At 44.0% G+C, this 23553-nt stretch overlaps 1 protein-coding gene across 1 annotated transcript in view; it reads left to right on the top strand.

The window, feature by feature from the left end:
- Window positions 1–23553, top strand: part of APPL2 (adaptor protein, phosphotyrosine interacting with PH domain and leucine zipper 2) — a 45267-nt gene that overhangs the window by 2445 nt on the left and 19269 nt on the right. The window contains exons 2-6 of the mRNA XM_066356115.1: window positions 6158–6256; window positions 14788–14847; window positions 15830–15901; window positions 19956–20043; window positions 23418–23459. Of these exons, the coding sequence (XP_066212212.1) occupies window positions 6158–6256; window positions 14788–14847; window positions 15830–15901; window positions 19956–20043; window positions 23418–23459 (361 nt within the window). The remainder of the gene's footprint in view (window positions 1–6157; window positions 6257–14787; window positions 14848–15829; window positions 15902–19955; window positions 20044–23417; window positions 23460–23553) is intronic.

A 23553-nucleotide genomic window follows, 5' to 3' on the forward strand; every position in this document is an offset into this window, starting at 1 on the left:
AGGATTTGTTAAGTTAAAACAAAAGCTTTTGTATTTGAACTTAATGGCCCAGGAAGAGCTGAGTAGCAGTTGCCCAACCTTAGATACATCTATTCATTTCCTCCTGTTTAGTACTGCATGATGTCTTTACGACTAGTGTGCGTCCACATACCTCGGAGACAGGAGAGGTTCAGGCTTAGGGATTAAGGTACTTGTTTCCATTGCTACTAGCAAGGGAGCCTCATCAGGCACTGCTAGATGCTGGGAGGAAATGAGATAGGAGTACCTGGCCTCCTCTGGTTCAGTCTGTTCCCGAGACAGATAAGGAAAGCAGTCCCAGTACAGTGTGGATGCTGCTGCCGTAGGAACACAAGTGCAGCTCATACTTCTTCAGGGGCTTATTCTCTTTGTGTCAATAATCTGCTTTTGAGATAAAGTGAAGACAAAAGCACTATTGCTTACTGTTTGGTTTTGATTTTTTGTTTGTTTCCTTTGCAGTTGGCATAACAGAAGCACAGAGAGATAAAAGACTTAGTTCTGAGATTATACAGTGAGTAGTCCAGCGGAAATAGCTCTCTCTGACCAAATCAGGCCTGTTTTAGTCAAGCAAGATGCCTCAGAACACAACTTGGTGGTTACGTCTTCATTGTGGAGAGGGTTTTTTCCTGCTCTCTTTGTTTATAATTCATATTTCCTTTCAGTAGACTCGCTTCTACTGAGACGTTTCTCTCCCTCTGCCAAATTATAAGAACTTGGCCCTGGCCTTTTGGCTCAGTGGTAGAGCTTCGGCCCGGCGTTTGTAAGTTCTGTGTTCAATTCCTGGTCAAGGCATACAAGAGAAGTGACCATCTGCTTCTCCACCCCTCCCCCTCCTTTTCTCCCTCTCTCTCCCTCTCTCTCTTTTTCTCTCTCTCTTCCTCTCTAGCTGCCATGGCTCAATTGGTTTGAGCAAGTTGGCCCCAGGCGCTGAGGATGGCTCCATGGTCTCGCCTCAGGCGCTAAAATAGCTCAGTTGCTGAGCAAAGGAGCAATAGACCCAGATGGGCAGAGCATCACTCAGTAAGGGGCTTGCCAGGTGGATCCTGGTCGGGGTGTGTGTGAGAGTCTCTATGCCTCCCTACCTCTCACTTAATTAGGAAAAAAAAAAGAATTTTAATTGTAGCCCTGGCTGGATACATTGGTTGGAGCATTGTCCTGATACACCAAGGTTGCGGGTTCAATCCCTGGGGTCAGGGTACATACAAGAATCAACCAACAAATGCACGTAGCTAAGTGGAAAAACAAACTGAAACTTCTCCCTCTCTCCCTCCCCCTCTCCCTTTTTCCCTCTCTCTTAATTTAATAAAAAATTTGCCTGACCAGGTGGTGGCGCAATGGATAGAATGTCAGACTGGGAGGTTCAAGACCCCGAGGTCGCCAGCTTGAGCGTGGGCTCATCTGGCTTGAGCAAAAAGCTCACCAGCTTGGACCCAAGGTTGCTGGCTCAAGCAAGGGGTTACTCGATCTGCTGAAGGCCCATGGTCAAGGCACATATGAGAAAGCAATCAATGAACAACTAAGGTGTCACAACGAAAAACTGATGATTGATGCTTCTCATCTCTCTCTGTTCCTGTCTGTCTGTCCCTGTCTATCCCTCTCGCTGACTCTCTCTCTGTCTCTTTAAAAAAAAAAAAAAAAAATTTACATAAAGAACTTTAATTGTTTTTACCTTATAAAATACATATTTACTTTCCTTTCTATTGGATTTATTGACACTGGTTAACAGAATTATACAGGTTTCAGGTGCACAACTCCACAACACATCATCTGTACACTGTATTATTTGTTCACCACTCCAAGTCAAGTCTATGTCCATCACTATTTACATATATAACTTAAATATATGTATTTTATAATCAGAGCTTTAAAATTGTGTCTTTATACAATTAGATGCTATTCTTGGGTAAAATCATGTCTAGGACTGTTTTATTAGGTAACGCCCAGTTTCTGTAAGATGGAAGGATAATGTGGGGCCGAGGCTGTGTCCACAGGGTGTGTGGTTTTGTGTTTCTGGCTGGCCGGGCATACTCTGAGAGTGTAGGGTAGTAGAAAGGATGGAGTTCAAATTGTGATTCTGCTACTGTTAACCTTAGGCAAGCTATTTAACCTCTCTCAGCTTGTGTTTTGACATCTCTAAAATAAGAATAAAAATAGGCTTTTAGTGGAATTCTTGTGAAGAATAAATAGCATATTTAAAGTGTCTTCATGCCTACATGTCAGAGTAACTCTGTAAATGATTGCTGTGTTGTCTTTAAAAGTGATATGCACCAATATCTTTCTGACTTTTTTGTAGAATGTTTGAACAGCTGGTGTACCTTTGCCTGGTCATTGGCCTCATTCTCAGAACATTCCTATTGTTCCAAATACAAGATTAAGCAAATGTGGAGCTGATAAATGATACCAGAAAACAGTGTCTGAGATAGCTGCGGATATTTTTTTCAGGGGAGATCAGGGCCTAGTTCAGTTAGAAAGGGAAGACTGGTGTTTTCCTGTCAGTTCTAACAGGTGTCACAGTAAATATGTCCAAAGTATAAGGAAAGAGCCTGACCTGTGGTGGCACAGTGGATAAAGCGTTGACCTGGAATGCTGAGGTTGCCGGTTTGAAACCCCGGGCTTGCTTGGTCAAGGCACATGGAAGTTGATGCTTCCTGCTCCTCCCCCTTACTCTCTCTCTTTCCTCTCTCTCTCTCTCTCTGTCTTCCTCCCTCCCTCCCTCCCTCCCTCACCCTCCCTCTTTTCTCTTTCTTTAATGAAAATGAAAAACAAGCCCTGGCCTGTTGGCTCAGTGGAAGAGCGTCAGCCTGGCGTGCAGGAGTCCCAGGTTCGATTCCCGGCCAGGGCACACAGGAGAAGTGCCCATCTGCTTCTCCACCCCTCCCCCTCTCCTTCCTCTCTGTCTCTCTCTTCCCCTCCCGCAGCCAAGGCTCCATTGGAGCAAAGTTGGCCCGGGCACTGAGGATGGCTCCATGGCCTCTGCCTCAGGTGCTAGAATGGCTCTGATTGCAGTGGAGCAATGCCCCAGAGGGACCAAGCATCCTCCCCGGGTGGGCATGCCAGGTGGGCATGCTGGGTGGATCCTGGTCAGGCACATGCGGGAGTCTGACTGCCTCCCCGTTTCCAGCTTCAGAAAAATGCAAAAAGAAAAACAAAAACCAAAGTATAAGGAAGGAGAGAAAACAACACCTATGATTTGGTTCTTTGGCAGTTATCATAGGTGAAAGTATGACAGTAGATGCTCAAAGAAAGGCCAGCTCCAGGCAGCCTTTATCCCGCCTCCAGGAGGACAGTGGGCTGTGGACCAAGGGCATGCCCATTGATAGAATGCAGGGTGCTGGGTGACGGATGCAGACTCCTGCAGGGCAGGAAGCATGGCTACTGGGGCCAGCCAGACCGGGGTTTACATCCCAGCCCTGCTGCTTCCCAGTAGTGGGAGGTGGAGCAAGCTTCCTAACCTTGATGAACTTCAGTTTCATTATCTGTAAAATATGGTTACTGTGGCCATAGTCTTTACCTCATAAAGTTGTTGGAAGTTAAACCAAGTAACAAATAGTGCTCAGTACAGTGTCTGACACATAGGTGTGGAATAAAAGGTAGTTTTAGTTTTCTTTCTGTTCTTTTTATGGAGGACATTTACATAGGTCCTCTCTTTTCCTCTTACCTCTCGTTTTCCATATTTTATTTGTAAAACAATGTTAAAAACAATAGAAAGGACTCTACTAAATGGACATCAGTAGTAGTAAAAAAGAAAATTAAATATCTTCAATCCAGTTATATCACTCTCTTTCTTTACCATTCTCCTAGATACATTAGTTATAGGAAAGAGAGGTACCGAATCCTAATATTAATGGGCTCCTACAGCACTGCCACCATGAGCAGGAATGACATTTATGGCTACACAACAGTGTCACTGTAGTGTTAAAAATAAAACCATACATTGTAAGTCCTTAGTGGCCAGAATATAATAAGCAATGAAAATCAGTTGGCTTCTCTATAACCAACATTATTTGCTATCGCTATATGTCAGGCACTGGTAGGCACTTTACTTACACACATTCATTATCTCACTAACTGCAAATGAGTGTTAGAGCCTGAATTTGGGCCCAGGACTGACAAGGTCAGATGCTTTGAGAGACACCAGCAAGACTAGAAGCTCCTGGAGAATATAGCATTGATTCTCATCACCTTTGAGTCTCTGTTCCCAGCACAGTGTTTCATCAGATACTGGGTAAAGGCAGAGGTGCGTGCATGAATGAGTGAATAGAGGGGTAGACCACCCGGTGTAGGTTCTGAGAATGTCTTGTAACAACCTTTTTTCTACCAAATAAAAAGTATATTTTAAAGAGATGGAATGAAGAATTCTAAACCAATGTTTATCATCGGCTGGTTGACATCCGTTAAGTGATTATTATTAGATCCAGTGGGTCCCAGCCATGATTTTTGTTTACAAATGGAACAGAACAGAATGGACTAGAAAAAAATCAGTGTGCATGCATACTAATGATATTGTTTGGTAATATGTTTTTTCTACTGTGGATTTTAATTGTGAAACGTTTAAAAAACATTCTAACGAATTAAACAGTACATGCATCCTGTGATGTCTTGCTCTCATTGAGAGCTTTTAAAAATCCTAACATGAGATTCCATCCCACGTGGTGGTTTGGATTTACATCTGTATGCCCTTTATGCTGGATCACTTCATATAAATGACACTAGATAGAAACTTCCTGTCTCCAGCACTGCTGATCCTCATGACAGCCCTGACAGTGGAGGGTTCACGGTTACCTCCAAGGAAAATGGGAGAGGATAAGTAACTGACTCAAAATAGAGGGTCAGTAATTGTTTCCCATGTCTTAAATTAAAAATAAATTCAATCTTAGATTTTCCTTATTCATTGCATTCTGGTCCTTTTGTGGATAAGGAATGGTACTGAAGAGAGGACAGTGGTCTCAGAGCAGGTGTTTTTAGCCTGAAAGCTTACCAGGGGCAAAGCCAGGATAAGCGTGTACTACTGTGAAGTGCACCAGGGTTTGTGGAACAAAATCAGAGGTAGAACAAATAATCCAAATGCCTAGGTTCCTGCTCCAGTTTATTGAAGTGCTTTGAGGCCAGTTATTGCTCTCTTACCTGAGCTAGGTTAAAAAAAGAAAGGACTCAGAATTTATGTGTAGGAAATAGTAAGCTCTAACAGGATTGGTTTTTGTCAAGTGTTTCAAATGCCTCATAAAGGCATTTCTGTAACTTACTCTCCATTCTAGGCCTGTTTTCTAAAATAGAGATCCCATTATCACTAATGTGGCATTTTAGTGTCCCACTGTTCTGGGCACATTAACAAAGTTCATAGTCTCTTACGTGGTGCCTTGATACTTCCTCAGACAACATCAAATATATAAATATTTCCCTAGTGCTCTCGTGTGTCAGGCAATTCTGATACCTTTCACTTAATGACATTGCCCCACTGTTCTTGGAGCCTAAGTAGTCAGTCTTCCCGAAGAAACTGAACTAGAATTCTAAGCTGCTATTTGAGTTTTGTGTCCAGATCTATACCACTGGTAGGCCCAGGGTACACAGAATTTCCAGGCCATGAGTTTGAAAATTGGCTGGATAATATATGACAGAAGACATGGGAATTGACTGTAGTACTGTAAGAGGAAGGAATGACACACTCTTGCAGGATGTCCAAGATGGCAGAAACCAGGCAGATGGTTAACTGCTGGGATGACGCAGTGCTTGGTGTCCACACCCAGGGTACACACGCAGAGCTGACGTGGTATTCAGTTTATGGGCTTAAAGGGAGAGGCTTCCCTTTAACCCCCCTTTTTTTTTAAATGGATAGACTTACTGGTACTTGGGTAGAGGCTAAAGTCAAGACAGATAATATCCCTGAGTCTTAATCTTTTAAAAACTGGCTTTCCTTTTCTATCCCCAATACTCAAATTATATTGTTTGCCCCATTCTGTAGTCTAAAGGATTAGAAAAGGAGTCCTAAGTTACAGCTCCAGGAGTCAGTTTGTACTAGTACCAAGGAAAGAATAAAGACAGAGACTGGCACCTTCTCCCCCATTTCTCTCTGTGTGTTTTCTGCCTCCTTTGTAACTTTTCTACTTGGAATAAAATGGACCACTTTCTTCTTTCCTTGCAGACTCGCTCTTTACTGAGTGTATTTGAAGAAGATGCCGGCACCCTCACGGACTATACCAATCAGCTGCTCCAGGCGATGCAGCGTGTCTATGGAGCCCAGGTACCCGCTGCCCCTCACTTGGAGAGAAGCAGAGTAGCACCCTCTGCCCTCATCTGGAACTTCTCTCCGGAAGTTGTGAAATTTGAGTCTGAACAACACCATTTAAAATTTTGAAGTAAAGTCAGAATTGTTTTTCTCACATCGGTTCACTTTCAAAAACTGAGGACAATCTGTTATTATTGCTGCTAAGTAAAAGATTAATATCCCTGTAACTAGTAGAACCAGTAGAAAGGGATCATATCATTGCTTTTAATTTTTTAAAAAAAATTCAACCGCAGAGGGAAACATTTGAGTCTCCTCTTCCTACTTGTGAATGAGTGAGTTCAGTATTCTGACACATGCTCTTTGTCTTTCTCATAAATGGGCAGTCTTAGATGTCAGTGCAGGCGGGTAGAGATGTTTTTTCAAGCGCTTCCTCTGAAAAGACTTGAGTCACAGTTCTGTAACTATTGGGTGGCTTCTTTGTTTTGAGGAACAAATACCTCTGGCTTGCAAAACCATGGAAAATAAATTGCAGAGTAGCAAAAATGAATTTTGTCAAGATCAAGAAGTGCCCATGTGTGTTACTTTCTAAGAGAAGACTTGGGAGTTGCTTAAAAAGAAAATTCATTATGCTACCCATCAGAATATTACAGAAGCTGATTCTTTTGATTATTCATTTCTTGCTGACTCCGACCTGTATATATAAAGTTTCTTTTTCTCATCGATGGTCTCTAAAGAAATATCAGTCAGTATATAATAACAACATATATTCATTCTCATGTGTAGTCTTTATTACATATTCTTAATATGCATATACAACCATTTATTATTATCATTGTTTTATTAGTCATTTATTCATGTCATATACAGGAAGAAGACTCAGTCCTTGCCATTAGGTAACTTACATTCAGGTTGGAAGACAGCAATTACTTCAGAGTGTTAGCAGTGCTAGGAGAGAACATCACCTGACCCAAGGGACTTGTGTTGGGCACCTAAAAGTAGTATGATTGTGATGGTTGAGATTTATTAAATACTTAATAGTTTCCAGGCACGTTTTCAGGGGCTTTTACATGGATCATTTCATTTAAATTCTCCAACAACTCTGTAACGTGAATACTGTTATTAGCCTCATTTTATATAGGTCAGGAGACTTAAGGATTCTGATGATCGGTGACTTGTTCAAGTTCACCCCAAATGGCAGATCAAGTCAGCCTGAACTCAAGTCCAAACTCTAACTACTAAACCTGGAGTTGGTATTCTGAACTAGGCCAGTGGCAGTAGAAATGGGAAGAAGTGGATAAACTTCAGAGGTGTTTAGGAGGTGAATCGGTGATTAATTGGATGTGAAGGAATCAGGTGGGTAAAGGAGGAGTCAGGAGTGATGTCCAGATCTTTGACTTGAGCATCAGCCATGGACAGGAAGGAGGATACAGGAAGAGGAGAAAGGTGTGTTTATAATGGCTGATGTCATCATAATTCCCTTGAAAAGCTGTTTGGGAACTGTCCATGGGACATCACAGTGTGGAAAAAAGTCTTTTTGAAAACTAATATCGAGGCCCTGGCCAGTTGGCTCAGTGGTAGAGCGTCGGCCTGGTGTGCAGGAGTCCCGGGTTCAATTCCCGGCCAGGGCACACAGGAGAAGTGCCCATCTGCTTCTCCACCCCTCTCCCTCTCCTTCCTCTCTGTCTCTCTCTTCCCCTCCCGCAGCCAAGGCTCCATTGGAGCAAAGTTGGCCCAGGCGCTGAGGATGGCTCTGTGGCCTCTGCCTCAGGTGCTAGAATGGCTCTGGTTGCGACAGAGCAACACCCCAGATGGGCAGAGCATCGCCCCCTGGTGGGCATGCCAGGTGGATCCCGGTCGGGCGTATGCGGGAGTCTGTCTGACTGTCTCCCCGTTTCCAACTTTGGAAAAATACAAAAAAAGAAAAAGAAAAAAAAAGAAAACTCATATCCGGAGGTCAGGCCAGAGATAAGGAATTGCAAACTATACTGGATTATATAAATGTAGCTTATTAGTTGGAACTAATTTTAATGACTAAATGAATCATGCTCATTTATAATTTTGCTTGTCTGTTTGGTAAGACATTCAGAAACTGGGGTCATACTTTGTTGATTTTTTAGAGTTCTATTTACTTATATTGTAGGTGTTTGTATTTTCCCTAAATAATCAAAATTGAAGAAATTAAATTTTTTTTTTAACCTGGCTTATGCCTGAACTTGATTGCTACTCAGTAATTTAAATATTGTCACAAATTATTTGTTTTCTGTGTAACGCAGTAGAGCACCAGGACTACGGGGCTGTCTCTGCCGCTCCCAGAGTCTCTGCCTCTCCCTGTCAGAATCACTCACTTGCAGATATTCAAACCCTCTCTTACGCATTTTGTCTTTTGAGGCAGAAAACTACGATTTGCCAAAATTAAGTGGGTCTTGCATTCCAAGAGGCTGTAACTGACTTTCAGTTCACACCACATGATCATCACATGGGCTCTCCTCCGGGCCAGAGCCACCCTCTGGCCTTGGCCTGGGAGTTTCCTGCAGCAGAGGCCGCGGGAACGGTGGGGTAGTGCAGACGGCCTCGGCTTCCAGCAGTGCTCCCTGCACTCACATCACATCAGCCAGGCTCAGGGCCCCTGGCTTCTCAGGTTTATTTGAAGACTTAGGTGTTTTGTTTTGTTTTGTTTTTATTTAAAAAAAAAAGCTTTTCTGGCTCCTCTTTGCTTGACTTTTATAGATAGATAGATATGTAGTAATACTTCTCAGTGTCTTTATTCAACGTTTTCCCCTAAGTTACATTTTCGTGGTTTATTTAACATTGGTCCCTATATATTTTATAACTAGGTCTGTTGAATTAGATGAATATAGTTTTATAATTTTATTTTAAGGAACAGAGGTACTTAGATGTAGTTTTTCATCACATTTTAAAAACCAACTTTGTGTTGCTGATAAATGATAAATGTTCATAAAAGGTATGGTTCATCAGACTACATGGTAAATTTCTGTATTCAAATATATAGCAAATGCCCTTCGTCTCTCAGTTTTAGAAATAAGAAAGGCAAGAAAAACTAGAGGAAAGTTGTGTGAGCAATTTTGCTGATTGTGGCTGGTTTGGAGGAGCTTGTAAATTTTATTCGGTTTAGTGCTATACTGAAGCTATAACCTCTAAGCCGTCTTCAGCATTTCCCAGCGGTCCCTGGAGTCACAGCTGGTCTTTTCCGTTAGATGTGCCTTTCCCCATGGTGGGAACAGGGTACCCCATTATAGGTCATTTACATGAAGGAAGCTATACACATTTCTCAGGCATTATCAAAGCAGAGACAGGTTACTTAGAAAGATCTGCTATGTTTCAAACTATTGGCTAAATAAGTTGAAAACCTCTGTAGTGTCTGAATAGATGCATATGTGTACATATTCTCACCTGGGCTATTGCAGCATTCTCCTACCTAAACCACCTTCCTGTCTTCAGGGAGGTGTCTTTCCCCCTCAGTACTTCCTCCACCCTACAGCTAAATTCATCACATCCAGACTTCCCTTCCCTCCCTTTCTTCAGATGCTTCTGTGGCTCCCTGTAACCATGTAGCAGAGGTTAAACTCACCAATACCAGAACTCTTCATAAACTGAGTATCAGCTTCACTTTGGCTGTGCGAGAATGTGTCGGTCTCTCTACACATCTCAAGACTCTGCTAGGCCGTTCCTGCTGCCAGGCATTCCCATCAGCCACTTGCCCAGCCCCGTGGTGTTCCTGCCTCTTCAGATCAACCTCAAGGCCAAGATGTTCCTGACACTTTTTCTAACTTTTCTCCCTTCCTGGCCTGAACACACCTGGTGCCAGATGCCCTGTGTACTTGCTGGTCAGAGCACTTAAGGTGTAGCAGTGGGGTCTCCTTGTCCCCCCTGTGGACTGTGAGCTCCCGGAGAGCAGATTCTCTTTTTTTCTGATCTCAGCACCATGCCTGGCACCACTGAGTGTGTGATGCACAGGTGTTGAATGAAGGACACCACTGTACACTTCTGTGTCACTCCCAAATCCCTCCTGACCTTAGGTTTTTAGCAACGGCCACATTTGGCCATCTGTCATCCAGCCTAGAGCCCAATTTTCTCTGACTCCTCCTTCCTCACTTAGGACATGCTGTTGTTTTGCCTCGGGAGTATCCTGCAGATCTCTGCCATGTTCTCCACTTTCTGGTTTGGGCTCAGACCTGTTTTTTATCTCTCACTTGACTTCTTCAAATGGTCTGGTGACGCTCAGGCTAGTATTTTTTTTCCCACCACAGCCACTTAGGATTTTTTTGCTACTCACGTCTGAGTTTGTCATTCTCTTGCCCAAGCTTTCTTGCTGCCTCCAAATCATGGCCTGCCCCAAACTCCACTCTCCTCTATTCCTGCTGACCCCTCACTGCTCCCCAGTGCCTACCACCTCCAGGGCTCCTGAACTAGAGCGCCCCATGACCCCGGCTCCACAGTTATTAGCACTGGTAAATGGGACTGTCAGCTACTTGGCTTTGGGCAACATTTCTGGCCAAATACTTGGTATAGTCAAAACAAATTTCTACATCATGACTTTGACTCCAGTGGATTTCCTCTACACCTGCCTCCAGCTTCTCCATTCATGCTCACCATGGGTGGTGACATCCATAGAGGCTTTGGGGGATTTCAGGTGACATTTGCCATTAGGAAACACCCTGTGCCACCATAAGATAAACATTCCTTTGCCAAAACATCAGTTTTTTCCTTTCAGATTTGCTAACCACTGGTCTTTCTGCTTGGCAGTAGTGTTGGGAAGTTGTTTAACATAGAGAAATCCTGTCAGTAAACCCTTCATCGAGTCATCTTTTTAAAGGATTCCTAGGAGGCGTCAAGTAGCATAGATAGTGACCAGAGAGCTATTTCAGAGTGTGGAAGGAATCTTACGGAAACCCATTATGAATCTAAATTTTAGGCCACCTCTTGTGCTGAACTACAGCTGGAAGAGAATGGTATTTATGTTCCTGTCCTGGGGCTTTGGGTTGGAACAGCGGGGTTGTAAGAGCTTGATTGGGCTTTAGATTATGAGTCCTCCAGATCTGCATTCAGTCTTGGCCGTGCCAGGTACAAATGTGATTTTAGGAAGTTGTCTTTTCTGATGGTTCCTACCTCATGTGGGCATTGTAAGGATTAAGTGTGATAGTATATGAAAAACACTTAACAGCAGTGTCAAGTGAGGAAGGACTCAAATGTTAGCATTTCTTTCTCTTTATTATTGTGACTACTAATATTTATTCTTTACTTAAGCTCCAGTTCTGCAGGTCCTGTTGCAGAGATCATTGTGTGGGCATACGTGACCGGGTGTGGCTTAATTAGCTGATGTTGGTACGGTATTTCATAAAACCTTTGTATACAGTACATTAAGTTGAGTCAGATTACAGCTGGTCTAGTTCAAAGACTTTTCTTATAATGTGCTCTGTGCAGGAAAGGTTCGTTTCTTTCCAGGACAGACGACAGGCCATTTTGTACTTACGGTTTGTTCCTGGTGAAATCATACTGGTAGAGCAGAATCTTGCTGCCTAATCACACACATGTGAAAATGCACAGCTTTTTCCCAAGGGATTTCTGGGAGAGACGTGGCAGAGTCCATTGTACGCAGCAGCGTGGGGACACTGCTGGTGCATGTTGTGCCCCCTTCTTCCCTGAGCTGCAGTGGTGGTGTGTGAGTGGTGCACACGTGCTCTGTCCTTCAGCTGGGCGCAGTCTGAGGCTGACAGCTCCCCAGCCGGTCTTTCCATTACATTTGGAGCACTTGCCAGGAAGTGCCAAAGAAGAGAAGTCAAGTGGCCTGTGGCCCTTGCTTGTTTTGAAGGCAGGGAGGGTGTTTATCATAAATGTTGACCAGAATCTAAAGGATACAGATATGGGGGAGTAACATTTTAGACTTAGCCAAAAACTTTTTTAAAGGAATGAATGAGAAGAATAGAAAATGTTTCTTGAATCTGAAATACTGTAGTTTAATGGAGAGCCTCCTGAGGGAGCTGTGGCAAAAAAAGCTGGTCTGCAGAAACATTTACTGTCCAGAGCTGGAGCAGCAGTACCTGCCCAAGGGCTGGCCTCTTAGTTTTATAAATAAAGTATTATTGGAATGATGTTACACTTGTTCATTTATGTGTTGTCTGTGGCTGCTTTCTCATGCTACAGCAGCAGAGTTGAGCAGTTGTGACAGAGACAATATATCTCACAAGGAAAAAGAATTACTGTTTGCAACTCGAGTCTCATTTTGTCTCTTAGCAGGTCTTGGGATCTTAGAAAGTAGTGTTTAAGATTTTGGATTTTAGAATCAGACAGACTTGGATGCACATCCCAGCCTAGCTGCTGACTAGCTGGTGGCCTTGGACAAGTGGCTTAACTTCTCTGTGCCTCAGTTTCTTCATTTATAAAACTGCATTGCTAATTAGAACCTGCCTTACAGGGTTGTCAGAACTAAATGAGGTAAGGCCTGGAATGCATGCAGGGCGGCGGTATCTGGCATAAATTAAGTGCTCAGCAAATATTAGCTGCTGTTGTTAGGATGAATCTGTGGGTCTGTAAAGCATAGTGTATGTGGTGTTGCCCCTGGCAGATGCCAAGGTAGCTTGAACAAATCCACCTTAAACCCAGTGCAGCTAACTCAGAGGGGGAAGGGATTTTTTGATGTAGCTGAGAATTAGCCCAGTGAGTGGACTAAAATGGTTGTTCTTGTGCACTCTGATCTTCAGAACAACACTGCGGAAGATGGGCGGCAGGCTGTTTCCTGGCTGTTGCTTCATCCCTGTCCAGTCTTTGTACTTTACTGCCCCCATCTGTGATGTTTACTTATAGGGTTAGAAGTATTTTCCCCCTCCTTCATGATTCCAGGTATTGTTTTAAACTTGGAATTTAGATGAATCTTCTAACCTTGTTCATGCATTCATTCATTCATTCATCAAACATTTGTCGAATGCCTGTCCTGTGCTGGGAACTGTTGCACATCCTGGTCAAGATGCCTAGCATAGTGCTTGTGGATTTGTTCACTTGCCTTCCTCTTGGCTGCCAGCCCTGGCTAGTTTTGAAAGGGGTAACACCCCAGTTGGATGCCAAAGCTGGGAACTTGAATTATATTTGCCTAACTTTACTTTGGGAGGAAACGGACATTTCAGAGTATATTAGTGCCTGTTCCTTGGGACAGAGAAAGAAAGGGAAGAAGGTTAGCCAGATGTCTGCAAAGAGGGTCCAAAAACATAGTATTAGGCTTTGATGAATCTTGTGAAGGAGGACCGTGAAAAATAAAACAAGCCCTTGCAGAGATCATGCCTTACGCCGTAAAAAAAAACAGCAAACCGCCTGACCTGTGGTGGCGCAGTGGATAAAGCGTCGACCTAGAAATGCTGAGGTCGCCGGTTTGAAACCCTGGGCTTGCCTGGTCAAGGCACATATGGGAGTTGATGCTTCCAGCTCCTCCCCCCCTTCTCTCTCTCTGTTTCTCCTCTCTCTCTCTCTCTCTGTCTCTCCCTCTCCTCTCTAAAATGAATAAATTTTAAAAATTTAAAAAAAAAGAAAGAAAAAAAAGAAAAGCAAACCCAGAGGAATTAGAAAGGAAGTGGAGGTCAAAGCCAAGGCAGGCCAGCCCCTCTCCACCGCGCCCCTTCATCTGCTCTAACTCACGCCTGGTATTCCTAACGGGATAAGCCCTGAATCTGAAGAAAAGCTTTAACTGAGCTTTGGAAACATAAGACACATTTTCTACGCTAAGTGCATTGACGGTGGGGGTATAGTTGTAGAAAACTTGTGCAGCCAGAGTTTAGAGGGATAAGGAAGAGTGGAGGGAAAGGGACAGTGTTGGCCAGGGAAACATCAGCTCAAAATGGGTCTCCCTGGGCTTTGTGGCTGTGCTGTTACCATCTGGCATCACCGACCCAGTGCTCTATATTTGATAGAATCTGATCACGTCCCAGTGCTGTTTAAATTCCCCTTGCACTGACAATAAAGTCTGAATCTGGGCCGCCGAGTCCTGCGTGCCCTCTGCCTGCCCTGCCAGCCTTGACCCACTCCGCTCCACTTTGTGGCTTCTCTGGCAGATTGTGTACTTTTCCCGCATAGTGCCCCCCCTTCTGGAAAGCTGTCCCCATGGCTAACTTCTTGTCTTCCTTCAGGGGTCTGCTTAAGACAGCTCTGTCTTAGAGACCCTCTGGGTCTTCGTGTCAGAACCCCCTAATGCCTCCAATATTTACTTTGTAGATCACATTATGCTTATAACTGTTTTTTGTTTTTTTTATGTCTGCTTCCCCAGTAAGCCCCTGGGAGGACAGGGACCATGTCTTTGTTGGCCATATTATAATTGTTCACTAGCTTTGTCTATTGACTCAACCTGAAGAAGCAGTAATTTGTAAATGGCGTTAAGTGGAAGGGGCAAGTTTTAACCTATGGATTGTGTTTTCTAAATAATTTCTCAATACAATTATTATTTAACATGCACATATCTTTAAGGAAGTCTCTGAAGTGCCACTTTCCAGTGACTGTGTATGCATTGGAAAAATCTCGCTGTTCTCTCTCCTCTCTCCATACAGAATGAAATGTGCCTGGCCACCCAGCAGCTTTCTAAGCAACTACTGGCGTATGAAAAGCAGGTGACTTGATATTTATGTAGCATGTGATCTGCACTCAGAACTTCCTGAACTGGTGTTCTTGAAAAGAAATTCTCCGAAGGCATTCTTTAGAGATCTTCCACCCTCCTTCCCTCTCTTTTTTCCACAGTCCATTTCCATTATTTTCTTTTTTCTTGCCTTTTTCTTTCCCCTGATAAATTCTAACTGATTACCTCCAAGTCTGTATGATGTATTCTCATTAGCCTACAGAAGCAATCAATTACCCCGGAGGGAAGGTTCACAGTCTCTGAGGGACTACAAGTGAATTGACATTAATAATTTCAGAACTGCCCTGGCCTGTTGGCTCAGCGGTAGAGCGTCAGCCTAGCGTGCGGAGGACCCGGGTTCAATTTCCGGCCAGGGCACATAGGAGAAGCGCCCATTTGCTTCTCCACCCCTCCGCCGCGCTTTCCTCTCTGTCTCTATCTTCCCCTCCCGCAGCCGAGGCTCCATTGGAGCAAAAGATGGCCCGGGCGCTGGGGATGGCTCTGTGGCCTCTGCCTCAGGTGCTAGAGTGGCTCTGGTCGCAATATGGCTACACCCAGGATGGGCAGAGCATCGCCCCCTGGTGGGCAGAGCGTTGCCCCGGGTGGGCGTGCCGGGTGGATCCCGGTCGGGCGCATGCGGGAGTCTGTCTGTCTCTCCCTGTTTCCAGCTTCAGAAAAAATGGAAAAAAAAAAAAAAGAAAAGAAAAAAAAAAAAATAATTTCAGAACTAAACTCAGAGACCATGATGTCTGAACAGAAAGGTGATGGTCAGTGGAGGAATAGTTTGGGAGGCACAGTTGTGTGCACGGTGGGGGCAGAGCAAGGGGAGAGCTGGTTTTCTACCATTGGACTCTCTGACATCATGTGCTCTGATGAGAAAAAGGGACTCGATGTGGAGGGTGTACTGTGGGGTGATGCTGTGGTGCTGATTCTCAAGCATTCAGTTAACACCTGTCTCTTTTATTCTTTGGTCTTAGAATTTTGCTCTTGGCAAAGGCGATGAAGAAGTAATTTCTACACTTCACTATTTTTCCAAAGTGGTGGATGAGGTAAGATGGCAGTGTGGCAACATTTTTTTTTGGATTCATCTTTTGAACTTCCTTTCAGCATTTATTTTGGCCCACTTTCCATTTTTAGGTATCTACTTAAATATGAGACGTTATCTCAACTTGTTGATGTTCCAAGGTCTGTTTCATAAAAGAGGTTGTATACTATCATATTTGTTTTTGGTTTGAGGGGAATGGCTTTGGAATACATGAACAATAGGCCAAAATAAAGATTTCCAAGAATTTAGTTTCCTAAGGAGAGTATGTTAGTCTCTCAGGGCTGCTATAATAAATTGCATGTAGGTAGCTTAAAGCAGTAGAAGTGAAAAGTGTGACATCAAGCTGTTGTCAGGGCCATGCTCCCTCCAGAGGCTCTAGGGGGGAGGATCCTTCTGCCTCCTCTGGCTCTTGGGGGTTCCAGGTGTCCTTGGCTTGTGATTGCATCACTCCAGTCTCTGCCCCTGACTTCACATGACCTTCTCCCCTGACTCCACCTTATCCCCATGTTTTCTCTTTTGTCTGTGTCCTCTCTTCTTACAAGGACAATTGTCATTGGATTTGGGGCCCAACCAGGATGATATCATTTCAAGATTCTTCGTTACATCTGCAAAGACCATTTTTGCAAATAGTACCACGTTCTGGGTAGACATTTCTTTTTTTCAGGGGAGGGGCACAATTCAACCCAGTGCAAAGGGTTTCCTACTACTGCTCTGTAGCTGATTTGTGAAAAACAGGTATTGTAGGAAAAGTGCGTAAATCCTAATTGTAAAAAAAGAGCTCCGGTGCTATGGGTGCTAGGCGGAATCCTCTGCAAAATTAGGTAGGTATAAATGGTTTCATCTCTCTGGGAGCTTGCAAACTTGTCATAGAAGATTATGATAAAGAATAAGCAGAAAAGGTAAAATGCAGAGGCCACTTAACTGTTGAATCATTGACATGAAGCCGACACTGTCTGCTGTTTATAAAGCGCTAACATTCATGTAAAATTGTACTGATGGCATATTCATTCATTCAACAAATCAGTCCAACAAGTCGTCATTCACTCAGCAAACATGATTGAGCACCTGCTATTCATCAGGTGTTGTCTGGGCACTAGGGACGGAACAGAGAACAAGTTGACCAGTTCTTTGTGAGCTTCATCCTCTAGCTCACTATTGTGAGTTTCTTTAAAATGTGTGTTTAAAATGGACAGATAATTTAATTAGGATCAAGAGGTAATTTTTTGTTTGTTTTTGGAAAGTGAGGAGAAGAATGTTTATTAATTAACAATGACTAAATAACCCAGGCGGAGAAGCAAAGACTACACTCATTGAAGTCGTGTGTTTTCTTGAAGAGAGTTGCTAAGGAAATGCGGCTTGTTGTCAAAACCCCAGAACCAAGAATTCCAGTTAAGATATTTACTCCCAGCCACATTTTCATGGGCAGGAATGATGATGATGTTAGTGGAGAGTGAATCGTTCCAAAAGGATGGAGGCTGGAAGTGTGATTGTACGGGGGGTAGCAGGGCCTCCTGGAAGTTGAGTGCCATCAGGAGTTTCTAAGAACTGAGTGAAAACAGCTCACATGGAAAGAGGGGTGTAGCTTTTGAGTTTGTTTTCTCTACCTGGGCCTAAAGCAGGTTGAAAACTTTCAAGACAAGTAATTTTGACCCAGAAGTTAAAACTCCAGCTGAAAGATTTGTGTGGCCTGTATATAATAGAATGTCTTAGAACCAGCTCTTCTATGTAATAATGGGTAGGCAGAGATTTTTGTCCCTGGTGATTTCCCAAAGGCAAGGTTTCTAGATCACTTCCTTAGTGTGCATCTGAGACAGGATGTCCTTATTACGGATCTCATTTGCCGAGTGTGTGTCAGCCCCACCACTCTGAATGTTTTCTGTTCATGGTCTGCTTTGTCCTCACACAGTCACGCAAGGCAGATGGTGGTGTCCCCATTTTCTGTATGTCGCCACTGAAGTGCCAAGAGGTAGTCCGTGCTCTGTCCACTCTCCTCAGTGGAGGCAGGGTTTAGAAAGGGTTGCCCCATACCGCTCCAAAGCCCCGAGGCAGAAGGTTGATGACACACAGCCTTTGAACCTTAAGAAGGTAGGAAGAAAATGAGGAGCTAGGAAATTGCCGTTCCTGAAGTGCCTTGTCTTTGGGAAGTCACTTATTCTCCCTGAGTTTTTGGTTTCTTCCTCTATAAATAGCAGTAGTGGGAAAGCCCACTTAATTGGGCTGTTATAAAGATTAAATGAAATAATGTATATCAGAGCAATGAGCTCAGAGCCACACACTCATAGTTGTTGACTTTCATTCAGTTAGTAGAAAACAGTACATTTCTTATTGAAGCTATTCAGAAAAAGTCATAAACACATTCTCTCCTCATGGCTAATTTATTGGCTGTCTCCATGTATTCCCAGCTGACTAAAGCTGCCTTGCCTGGGCTTGATTGAAAGAAAGGGAGAACATTACCAACTTGGCCTATAGCTCCTTGCCTGATAAATGGTTGATCTTAAGCAAGTCTCTAGGCTTATCAAAGCAGCCTCTGCAGCCTGACCAGGCAGCGGTGCAGTGGATAGAGCATAGGACTGGGATGTGGAAGACCCAGGTTCAAGACCCCGAGGTCGCCAGCTTGAGCGCAGGCTCATCTGGTTTGAGCAAAAGCTCACCAGCTTGAGCCCAAGGTTGCTGGCTCAAGCAAGGGGTTACTCGGTCTGCTGAAGGCCCACGGTCAAGGCACATATGAGAAAGCAATCAATGAACAACTAAGGTGTTACAACGTGCAACAAAATACTAATGATTGATGCTTCTCATCTCTCCATTCCTGTCTGTCTGTCACTGTCTATCCCTTTATCTGACTCTCTCTGTCTCTGAAAAAAAAAAAAAAAAGCAGCCTCTGCAGGCATGCCCTTGACTGGCCAGATGTATGAGGGGGTGATCTCTGCAGAAGGGGACTCTTATGTTACTGCTGTCACTGCTGAAAGAAACTTTGCCATGTGTTTACTCAAAAAAATGATTGCTGGGTGATCCCACTATTCACCCCACAGGAATCCTAAAGCATACTCAGTAATTTCTTGGAAGTCTGGGGCCCAGGGGAAGAATCCCTTCCTCTGTGTTCATTGCTAATATTTGGATGGCCAAACATTTGAAGTTTTGGCAGCTTTGTTAGCATAAGAGACAAACCCTGTGTCTGAAAGTGGAGAGAAGAGCTTGGCTTTTGAATCCCAGTAGCCCAGGATAAAATCCCAGTCATGCTACTTGTTTGTTCTCTGGATTTGGAGACTGACTTGCGTGTCTGTAGAATGGAAACAACAAATAAGACCTAACTCACAGAGCAGGTGAGAACTAAATGGTGTGAAGAATGTGTGGTTGGCCTACAAAAAGTACTCCAGATGCTGGTGCTGGTGGAGGTCATTCTTCTTGACTGCTGACCATGGCAGGATTCCCTAGGCCTTGAGGTAGAATGGAAGACAGACTCAAGAGCTGTTAAAATGATCTGGTCTGAGAGTCATGCTTGTACACAGCTGTCTCGTTCTTAGAAAGGTTCTTTTCTAAGAGCAGAGGCCTAGAGTCGAGCGGAGTGGTTTTAGTAGGGAGCTTTTTTCCTCCAGGGAGGAATGCCCAGGCCCACAGCTGGCTGCAGTTTTAGGGTTAGGTGGTTCCCAGCATGCCTGTTTTTCAAGTGTGACTTGAGCCTTCTGAGCATGAGAGAGCTCACGAGCTGGTGGAGAGGTGGCTGTGTTCGCTGCGGGCACCTCAGAGTGTTCTTGTCCCCCGGCAGGTGTGGCTGCGACTGAGGGCACTGGGCCGGAGTTAGCACAGAAAACAATGAGAACTGGACTCAGAGACTCCTTTAGCAAATTCAACTGGTCAGTTAGAGCCTCGCATTTAGCTTTTAATACCTCTAGGCCTGTATCATTTACTGTGTCAGAAGGGTATTGATTTGCTAAGGCAGCGTAACTGAGCTCTAACCACGTGGAAGTGTTCACTGTGATTCCGTAGTGAAATAAAATGCTGTCAGTAATAATGAATAGAATTTTCTTCAATAGATTTCGTTTTTGTTTTTGTTTTTTCAGCTTAATGTTCTCCATACAGAGCTGGCTAAACAGTTGGCAGACACAATGGTTCTACCCATTGTACAATTTCGAGAAAAGGATCTCACAGGTAAAGTAACTGAACTCAGTGCCAGTTACCCTCAAAATGTTAAGTCATTTAATAATTTGTACTGCATTAATTTCTTTAAATGTGTGAATCATTGAGAATTGCCCCCCCCCCTTTCTAAAGCAGTTCAATTTAACTAGCTTTTATTGAATCCCCGTGTGTTCTTGGCTCACCTAAAGGAGGTCACAGGCTGATAAAACAGTCTTGGAAACAGACAATTGTAATATCATGTGATGAGGGCAGCAGGACAGAGATGTATAAGGAGTAGCGACAGGACACAGAAAGACGTCATGACCCTTTTGAGGACAGGGTGCCAGGAAAGGCTTCCTGGAGAAGGTGATCTCTGGGCTGGATGTTAAGAGACGAATTAACGTTTCCCAAGGAGACAAAGATAGCAAGGTTTGTATTACCAGTTGGGAGCATTTATAAAGGCACACTGTTCTTGCGGAGGCATGAATGCTTTGGGACGGGAAGCGGTGGGAAGCTCGGAGAGGAAGGAGGGGGGTGGGACCATGCTGTACCCGTGAGAAATAGGAGGGTGCAGCTGTGAGCAAGGCGGCTCACTTCACTGAGTGGGGTGTCTGTGACTTGTTACTCTTTTGAACTGATTTTGACTCTTCAACTAAAATAAAACTTTAGTATCATTTTATATCTCTTTGAAACCAGGGTAGTCAAAAAAATATAAAAAAGGGCAATCTTGAAAAAACTTAATTGGTGTTACAAAAAGGAATCCAAATTTTCTAGTCCTTTTGTTATTTCATTGAAATTACTCATTGCTTAGAAATCATAGAATTGTATTTTATTTTGAATTTTTCCATAAATTTGAGAAAGAGAAGTATCAAATCATTGTTTCATTTAGTTATGCATTCATTGATTGCTTATCGTACTGTCATGCCTCAACCAGGGATCGAAGCCACGACCTTGGCCCACTGGGAGAATGCTCTAGCCATTGAACCACCCAGCCAGGGCCAAGAATTGTATTTTCTTATATCAGCATTTTAGAACACCAAAAATGTCTAAACCTGAGTACAGTACTAAAGGTTTGTTCAGCATAATACAATTTTCCTATTTAAAACTGGAATACCTTAAAGTTAAAAAAAATTCTAGAAAACATGCAGCAAGTTAAAAAAGGTAAATCTTTGTTGTTGTTTTTTTTTGTATTTTTCTGAAGTGAGAAGCAGGGAGGCAGACAGACTCCTGCATGCGCCCAACTGGGATCCACCAGGCATGCCCACTAGAGGGCAGTGCTCTGCCCAGCTGGGCCGTTGCTCTGTTGCAGCGGGAGCTATTCTAGCGCCTGAGGCAGAGGCCATGTAGCCATCCTCAGTGCCCGGGCCAACTTTGCTCCAATGGAGCCTTGGCTGCAGGAGAGGAAGAGTGAAACAGAGAGAAAGGAGAGGGGGAGGGGTGGAGAAGTAGATGGGCACTTCTCCTATGTGTCCTGGCTGTGAATTGAACCCGGGACCTGCACATACTGAACCGACACTCTTACCACTGAGCCAACTGGCCAGGGCTAGCAGATCTCTTTTTTAAAAAATACTTTTGTATTTTTTTATTTTTGGCCCTGTCCAGTTGGCTTAGTGGTAGGTAGAGCATCAGTCCAGTGTGTGGATGTCCCAGGTTCAATTCCTGGTCAGGACACAGGAGAAGTGACCATCTGCTTCTCCACCCCTCCCCCTCTTGCTTCTCTCTCTCTCTCTCTTCCCCTTCTTCATCCATGGCTCGATTGGATCAAGTTGGCCCCGCCTGCTGAGGATGGCTCCATGGCCTCTGCCTCAGGTGCTAAGAATAGCTTGGTTGCTGAGCAACAGAGAAAACCCCAGATGGGCAGAGCATTGCTCGGTAGGAGGCTTGCCAGGTGAATCTCAGTCAGGAGCTAGCAAAAGTCTGTCCTCTGCCTTCCCTCCTCTCACTTGATAAAAATATAATAATACTTTTGTATTTTTCAGTTACAGGTGATGTACTAATATTAGTTTTAGGTGTATAATGCAGTGATTAGATACTTATTTATATACTAAGGAATCACCCTGATAAATCTAGTACCCATCTGACACAATAGTAGTTATTAGAATATTAACTCTATGCAGTGTTTCATTCGGCTGCCTTATTCATGTACCCAGCAATTCAAGTGCATAACTTGAATCAGGACAACACAAGGAATATTCAGAAAGCTATTTAAAATCATTGAGGAAAAATATCATAGCTCTGCTCCAATAGAAAGTATTGCCTGGCCTGACCAGGCAGTGGCGCAGTGGAAAGAGAGTTGGAGTGGGATGTGGGAGGACCCAGATTTGAAACCCCGAGGTCGTCAGATTGAGCTTGGGCTCATCTGGCTTGAGCAAGGCTCACCAGCTTGAGCCCAAGGTCACTGGCTCAAGCAAGAGATCAGTCTGCTGTAGCCCTCTGGTCAAGGCACATATGAGAAATCAATCAATGAACAACTAAGGTGTCACAACATCTCTCTCCCTTCCTGTCTGTCCCTATCTGTCCCTCTGTCTCTCTCTGTCTCTGTCACAAAAATAAATAAATAAAATACACAAAAATTGAAAAAAAAGAAAAGAAAGTAAACCGTGAGAGAGAAATAGAAATGCAGGAGAAAGGCAGAAAGCAGTGGGACAGCAGCAACAGTAAAAATACTAGGGAGAGACATTGATAACCTGGAGGCAGTCCTGAGGTAAATTGAAAAGCAGCCTACACATGAGAGTGCTTTGCTTTGGCAGAGTGAGAATGGAAAGTTTTAAAATTGTAGAAAGTATCCAGTTCTTTTAGGTATCTGTGTTTTTAAGTTCTTAACCTTGGACACTCACTGCTCTCCTTGGTCTTCTTGGACTTTGTTAGCCACCCCTGTGTGTGATGGGTGTAGCGCCCACCTGGGGTGCTGGTTGCTGGTGTTGGCTTGTCTAGTACTAGATTCAAATTTTTTTCATTAAAACAAGCATCCCATATTCCTTTGTCAGCTGTTCAGATGGTTACGACAGGAAATGTCTGGGGTTTGTTGTAGTCAGAGCATTCTGATGAAAGATGTGTTGGAACCCTCGAGGCTGAGGAGTGAGCTTCTGTTTATACGCCAGGTCTCCATGAAGAGCCCCTGGCCGCCGTGCACTCCAGCCCTGTCCCCGGGGGCCCTCTCCTTCACAGATTCTCAGGGGCTGTCTGGAGAGAACAGGCTCCGCGGGCAGTCAGGGTCCCTGAGTGTGCAGTGAGACCGAGGTTCCCAGTCTCCGGGCCAGAGCCCCATGAGGGCAGAGGACCTCGGTGGTGCTGGCAGCTCCTCCCCATACTCGTGTCCACCTTTATTTTCTTGGGAAAGCATAAAGCTCTGGATTGGCTTGTTTTGTTTTTTCTTTGCTTTAAGACATTTTTTTTCTCTTTTGCAGAAGTAAGCACTTTAAAGGATCTTTTTGGACTCGCCAGCAACGGTAGGCATCCTTTGCAGTTAGTGTGCGGGTTCGGTGCGTCTGTGGGCAGCAGTGCTCAGTGAGTGTCCTTGCCTCTCAACCCATCTTCACTTTC

This window comes from Saccopteryx leptura, chromosome 1 (genome assembly GCF_036850995.1).
Source record: "Saccopteryx leptura isolate mSacLep1 chromosome 1, mSacLep1_pri_phased_curated, whole genome shotgun sequence".
In the NCBI taxonomy this organism is placed as follows: Eukaryota; Metazoa; Chordata; class Mammalia; order Chiroptera; family Emballonuridae; genus Saccopteryx; species Saccopteryx leptura.